The sequence below is a fragment of the Corvus brachyrhynchos genome, unplaced genomic scaffold, assembly GCF_000691975.1.
Source record: "Corvus brachyrhynchos isolate BGI_N302 unplaced genomic scaffold, ASM69197v1 scaffold94, whole genome shotgun sequence".
Taxonomy (NCBI): Eukaryota; Metazoa; Chordata; class Aves; order Passeriformes; family Corvidae; genus Corvus; species Corvus brachyrhynchos.
In genome coordinates, this window is record NW_008238330.1 from 12,777,783 (window position 1) to 12,785,355 (window position 7,573).

At 40.8% G+C, this 7,573-nt stretch overlaps 1 protein-coding gene across 1 annotated transcript in view; it reads right to left on the reverse strand.

The window, feature by feature from the left end:
* The window catches only part of CNOT10 (CCR4-NOT transcription complex subunit 10), a 28,057-nt gene extending 25,135 nt beyond the window's left edge, over positions 1–2,922 (reverse strand). Inside the window, exons 1-2 of the mRNA XM_008633995.1 lie at positions 2,865–2,922; positions 2,074–2,165 (exon numbers count right to left, since the gene is read on the reverse strand). Coding sequence (XP_008632217.1) covers positions 2,074–2,165; positions 2,865–2,922 — 150 coding nt within the window. The remainder of the gene's footprint in view (positions 1–2,073; positions 2,166–2,864) is intronic.
* Between the last annotated feature and the right edge of the window lie 4,651 nt (positions 2,923–7,573).

The window sequence follows — 7,573 nt, forward strand, 5'->3', positions numbered from 1 at the left end:
TTTGACCTCAGGAATAAACAAGGACTTGAGAGTCACGCACCTCTGCTGCTTTCAGTTTTCGTCTTTTCTGTGTTGGTACAGGAGAAATTTAGTGACATCAAGGAATGAAAGAGAACTCCTGACTCTTTCAACTACATCAAGTTGATGTTTCACTTAAGATGATGCTTCACTTTCAACTGCTCAGTTCCTACACATGAATAATCACATTCACCTCTTCCATATCAGAGTTACTTCCAGTCTGGTCAGACAGATAAGCAGATGCATTTCCACCTCTGTCAATGGTTCACACCCAAAAGCTAAGCTCTTGAATACCACCCTCCACTTACTCCTCCTCTTCAGGTGCTGTTCCACTGAGCTTCTCCTGGGCTCCTGAGTAACTTCATATTAAGGGCAGAATACAACAGAGAAGAGCTCTGGGGTCCTTCTGCTCTTCCCAAGAAAGTTGCCATTCTGCAGCTACTTTCCACAGGACCATTCCAGTTCCTTCAGTCTCCCATGAAAGCAGAGTTACAACACAGAGAGATGTAGCAGGACATTGACACATTTTCACAACTCTAAGCATCAACAGCATGGATTGCCTTGTGATCATGTGCACAACACAGGGACTTGCAACTCAACTGCTGGCATGCTTTTTAGTTGAGACAGTTCATCTCCCAGTGATTCTCCTCCTGTGCTCACACTTAGAGCTTCTCTTCAACAGGAGCTTTCAGATCACAGCAGCAAGGCTTCTAACCATGGCTGGACTACAAACCTTGAACCTTTAAATGCTCAGCTTATTTTGTGATGTTCTTCATCAGCTAACAGTCCTTTATGCCACTCTACTAGACAGGATCTAAAATATAATACCCATTTTTATAGGAATTCTATCAAGACTGAAACTGGATGTGTAATATGATAAAGCAGCAGGCAAGGCAGTCCACAATGCTATTTGGAGCTACTCAACAACAAGAAAATTCCTGAACAAGGCACCAAATTAATTCTGCTCACATCTGTTGCCACCTCACTCCATGAATTCAGAGAGTTCTTAAAACAAGAAAAAACATTACAAGACAAACCAGATACACTAGACCAGTAATGATGAAGTCATTAGCAGATCAAAAGTATTTTAGTCATTCAGATGTGTGGGCAAGGTGGAAAAGAAATTACTCTCTCATGTGTCTTCAGTTCTCAGGATCAAATGCCAACAACAAAAATGTTATTGAAAAAGAGCAGTTGAGCTAGACAGCTTTCAAGAAGACATCGGTGAACAACATCAGCTGTAGTCAGTGTAAGAACCAACTGCGTGCACTCCATGTAACAACATGAGTGAAACATTGAAGCAAGAATCTCAAAAGCCAGAACTTAAATTCTTCCCTGACCTATTTCACAAATTCAAAACTGAATTTAAATCAAGGCTTTCTGGAGACAGAGATACAACAACTGAAAGGAAAAGCAATTACATTTCTTGTCACACCACATAAAATCAGGAGACAATACAAAGAAAGAAAGGAACTGAAAGACCTGGTACCTGAACTTTAACAAACAAGAAAAAAAATCTTCCAAGAAACACAAAACGAGTAGTAAATACTGCCTATAGGTGTTATGTGTTCAGAAATACGTTTTCATGTAAAGTGACAGAGCATTATACAACACTTCTTTGTGAAAGAATATAGCATGATGCTAAAACACAAAAGGATTTGTTTCGTTGCTGTTTTTTAAATACACGTGGTTCCTTTAAACACTAACACAACATTTTTAGCTTGATGTCAGTAACTCTTCAGAGAGATCATGCATTTCCAACGCTGATGCAGAATAGCAGCCTGCTTCTTCCAATTAACTCATCATATAGCTTTTAAGGTTACTAAGTTTTGAGAATCAAGATTAAAAACGCTCCTGGTTCAAGTATCCTGTTCAGTCTTCTCACATCACAGCAGATAGAAATGCATGTGCTGTCTTTATAACATAACTAGTGCTACTTTTAAACATCCTCTCAATGTATTTGCAACTGTTTAAGAAAACAGGAAAAACAATTACACAAGCCCATTTAGCAGTAATGTGGTAACTAAGAAGTCTCAGAGTTTGACTTTGTCTTACTTGAAAAGCTTGTAATGCACTGCTCGACAACTCCTTTTCCTGATCAGTAATCCCAGAAGTACCCGCTCCTTCATGTTTCTCAGTACCTTGATCTGTAAAGACAGAAGGTTACAACAAAGTTTGCAAGTGTGGTGACAGCTGTGCAGCTTGAAATCTTTGTTTCTTCCAGTTCTCAAGGTCCTCCTGCCAGTAAGTAATTCTCCAGATAACTGTAGCAGTGTCTCTACTACACTATCTATATCCCAAGTTACATCTCCTACCACAATATCCCAAGTTATTCTGTACTCCTAGTGAATTCCTCTCCATAAAATGTAAATTACAGTGCTCACTGAATAACCAAAGTCCTGTAAGTTAACAGACAACCTATGCATTTGAGATTTCTCTTTAAAGTTGCAATCATACACTACGATTCTTATTTTCCTCAAAAGTCAGCAGTGAAGGCCATGTATCATAAAATATGTACCACAATGGGTTAGATGAAAACCCACACAAAATCCTGCATACTGCTTCCTAAACAGCAAGAAAGGGATACTCCAGGGTGCAACAAAAGCCAGAGTAAAGACCAGAACTTCCACACAGCTCCCGACTTTGGAAGAATATCTCCCCAAATAAGAGGCTGCAATTGAAACATCATTGTTAATAATCATTGACAGACCTGATATACTTTTTAAAAAACCTCTCTATACTTTTGTATTCTTCAATGCACTCCATCAAATGCTGTCTGGTGACTATATTGCAAGGCACAAGCAAATGCTGACTGTTCACTTTTTCAGCCTCACTCCAAATCTTACAGATCTTCCTTTGAATCACCTCTCTTCCAATTGCGAGCAGGAACAGTTTATTCCCCATCTTCCTCACTTTTATTTTTCCCAGAATCTTCTCCAGTTCTATTATACCCTTTTCCAGATTAAGACAAGAACATGTAGCAACTATGATGGTAGCCCCTTTATGCATTTGTATAACAATGTAATAAGGTTTTGTCTTCAATTTTTTACATAGGAATCCTATCATTTGTTTCAGTCACTATTGAGCATATTTTTCAGAAAGAAGTCTACTAAATCCTTTTGTCATCATGTAATTAAGAATTCAGTGAAGTTGCATGAAAAAGCACAGTACAGACATGCCATGTCAAAGAAGCTGAAAAAACCCCCACTAAGCCCTTCCTTGTGCTGAACACAAACTACTGAGGAAAAATAAAACAACCCCACAACCACCACACCAGACAGAGTATTTCTAGGAGCATTAATTAATGTGCTAGAACATACCGAAATCATTTCATGTTTTTGAAACAAAGACTTTATAAACCAGCAATGGTTTCCACTTCTGCAGAAGATTATTTCTTGAATTTCACAATGGAAGATCTGCTCTAATATACATTTTGCTATCTTAATAGACTATGTAGGCTTTGTAAACTCAATGTCTGCTTTGTCTTCCCTATAATGCAGAGATATAATGCAAACTCTGCTAATTTTGTTTTCACTTTGAACAAATGAAAACACTTAGGTGTGAGCTCCTGGCAAAATCCATTCCTCATGATCACCAATATATCTGGATCTTCTACTACTGACCATGAAAATTTACAAATATAGGACAAACAACAGTCGTAAGGGACAGTCAAACCTCAGAAGATTCATCAGTTAACATCCTCAGTAAGAACAAAACAGACTTATTAATCTATTAAGTTTGTGCCTGTTGCTGGGAAATAGTGAGATTCCTTCCCCCTGCAGTAACACTACTGCCCCCTACAATAACACACTTGAGCAAGAATTGTAAATATTTGGTTGTGACTTTCATCCTGCATTAAGATGTCAACAAAGATGAGATTTTAAAACTTCAACAAATCTTACACTCGCAAGAGTAATCCACTGTCATTTAGACAAAATTCAGGGTTCCGCAATTTCAGTACTCTGGAGGGATGGATCCTCAGGGGCCTACACCTGCTATGAAATCTGATTGCATAAGGCGTTGATCAACACCACTTGCACTGCCTTGTCCTTGAAAGGGCAAAAGAGAAATTTAAACCACAAAAAAGCTCAGAACATTTTTGATGTGCCAAAGGCTTTCCACAGCAGAAAAGGAAAGAACACGAAGCACCTCTGCTTCAAGCTAAATATAGCATAGGTCTGATTCCAGCTCTAAACCTTGTGATTAAAAAGATGAACCGAAAGCTCTCACTCTCCAGGGATCTCTAGAACAGCAGCAAATAAGCAAATGCATCTTCCCTCAAACTTTCACGTTAACAGTGGCATTATCTGCTTTATTTGCTCAGCATGCCTGTCAGATTGTGCTAGTAAAGGTAACCACAGTGCAAAGCCTTGAGACTCTAAAGCTTTTGAAGCTGATAACACTCAGTCTGATCAGGTTCTTCACATACAGGTTTATCTAGCAGAGAGCCATCAACTACCACATGGATTACTGCCTTTGTATGCAGGTTTGTAGGACCAGCGTCTCAAAGGAAGTCTGAATTCTGAAGTAAAATGTCTTCAGTGAAGTGACAGATAAACCAGGAGACACTTGACTAAGGTAAAAACTACATTTACATAGCTTCGCTGATGTAATTGCTAAGGAAAAATCAGGACAGGTCTTCAAATTTCCCTGTCTCTCTAAGCTTGTTGGTACATTAAAAAAACACGAACAAACCCAAAACATAAAATGAAACTGGGGACTACATCAAGCAAAACCAGAGCTGTCCCTGTAATCCGATTAACTGCACCTACTACCACTCAGTAAACAAAGCAGGTTTGTGAAACCTGAATTGGAAGCTTATCAAGAAAACAAAACTAAAGTCCAGTGGATGTAGTTCACAGAGTAGCTCCTTCCTTTGAAAAAAGCCCAACAAAACCAGTTTGGCTACTCTCTACCCTTTTTGTCCAAACACATCTGAAACTTGTTAAAGACCTAAAAGCCACTCCAGTCTAATGTAATACTGCTATTCTTGTTTAGACTGGGATCTACTGCTTCAGCTGATCTTTGTTATCAAGAGATCCCTCCAAGAGGAGTCACCTGAAAGCTGTCTGACACAATGTACTGAACAGAATTCCCACCAATCCCACTGACATGGCGGTGCAGGAGAAAGTGCTCCTGTTCTCTTGGCTGCAAATGGCTATCCCAGTACTTGCAAATAAAACTGTTACCTCCATGTTCTTTGAAGCATTTGAAAGTGAAACAGGTAGGAAAATTGCTCCCTGGCAAAAGATACAACATGCCACTTGCCCACTTGGGCCCCTGTGACCTTTGGCACTCTTGCAGAAGCACGTGGTGTGGGTAACACATCACACCTGTCACCTCCAACATGCTCCCATCCATAGAGCAGCCAAAATTATCAGCTGAAATATCCAGGGCAGTGTAGATTCTCTACTTCACAAGCGAGAGAACTTGATTTATCTCTGTAACTTGTATTTAACCTGTTTAACTTTTCATTTGTCCAACCTTCACGAGTACAGACCAACTCTAAAACTAAAACTTGTGTAGGGTCATGATGAGGGGCAAAAGGGGCAACGTGGAAAAGGATGTAAAAATCAACTGCTCAGATTTTGACCTGGAGAAAGCTGCTGCACTAAGTTGGAAGTTAAAGAAGCAAGCCAGGAATTATCTTCCTAGCTATCGATCCTGGGGCTGAGCTGCAGAAACACTACGTCACGGAGGCTGGTTTGCTTTGTACAAGCAGGAAGATGCTCTTGCTGGAGAAGGTACATCATGGTGGACAGCAGAACTTCAGGAAAACTGGCTCTATGAGAGGAGAACAAGGAAAAGTATGAGACTGCCACCTGAAAAGGAAGATTGCTCTCCTTGTGGGCTTGCTGCCAGAATTTCATAAAAGCAGCAAGAAAGTCGCATCTTCCACATACACGTACCTGAAGACACCTGAGAGCGACTACAATCATTATCCTTCTCACACCTGCTCTCTGTTTCTCCAAGGACTGCTGTTCCTGAGCTCTCTTGTTCTTACACCCTGCGAATTAGATCTTGCATGAACTGTGCTGTTAAACACCAGAGCATCTCTGGAAATATTTTTCATTTCCAAACTGTACAGGCAGAGGGAAAATCTCTTTCTTGAAAGGAGAGGAATCTATCACGTGACTCTTGCTCCAAAAGAATTTTGAAGGGTATGAAGCCCAGGCAGTGTCCAGCCATTACAAGATAACAGTTTGTGGCACCAAGACTTACATTTTAATTTTTGTAGGAAGCCCTTCACTACCAGTATAGGTACAATAGGCTTCTTTGCTGTGCAATGAAAAGCAAACACTTCTCAATGGAAAGCTACCTCTAGCTCCCTGCTATGAGCAAGTGCAGCATGTAGAATATCTTGCCATAGCTCACATATTTGATTCATTTGGCACAGACTTTTAAGAAAATAAAACTGAAAAGTTCCATCAACACTTCAAAGAACATCAAAAAAAATATTAAAAACTTGATGCCAATTTTTTTTCTTGTAGTTTAGCAGTCACTAATAAATAAATAAACACATGATAGTTTAGTAAACATTACTCAGTACAGTATACTTATTTTTCCTGTATTTTTTTCCAGGTACTGAGGCGTTTCATATTTAGCATCCAGAGAAAAAAAATTGCTTAAGGTGATTTTAAATAATGCTCCCACCACATAAAAACAACTAGAAAAAAAAGGTGACCAGAAACAGGACCTGAGGGAACGGCATGAAGCTGTGTAGGGGAGGTTTAGGTTGGATATTAGGAAAAGGTTCTTTATTCAGAGGGTGTTTGGGCACTGGGATGGGTTCCCCACTTGGCACCAAGCCTGACAGAGTTCAAGAAATGAAAAACTCTCACAGGCACATGGTGTGATTCTTAGAGATGTCCTGTGTAGGGCCAGGAACTGGAATTTGCTAATCTTTATCAGTCCCTTCCAACACAGGATATCCTACACTTCTATTAAGTAGAATTATACAATTCTAGAAGTAAGCCTTTCCTCCACATTGTCCTCTTCTCCTTCCCCCGCGAGCTGCTATCTGATGGAATGACCTTTCCTGCAATGAAGACTTCTTGCACGATGGGGAGTTGTACAGGAGGTGGACAACCAGTAGTTCATCAGTGCTACACAGTAACTGTATTTGAGATTTATTCTGTCTGTTTACCAGAATACAGCTTATTTTTTAGTCTCAGTGATTTCTCTCTGCAGTGTCTTCCCAGGCCCGAGTTCAGTGAGGACCCACTCATCCCCTGAAACCAAAGCAGCACTCCTGCGGAAATCGGTCTGAACTCCAGCGATTAAGCAGCACCACCAAGAGTTATAACCTCCCTCATACCTTCTGCATGCCCCAGTTTAACAAATTAACCCAGAAGTTCGACTTTTGTAGATGTTATCAAGCTCTAGGAGACAACGCCGGCCCCCCCCAGTACGTCCATAGGGCCCTCCCCACCGAGCCCTTCCCGGCCAGGAAGGGGCAACAGCTCAGCGCCGCTTGCCGAGGGCACAGAGGGCCCCGTCCGCACCCGGCCCAGCCGGTGACCCGGCAGGGGGCCCAGGGGGCCCCCCCACAGCC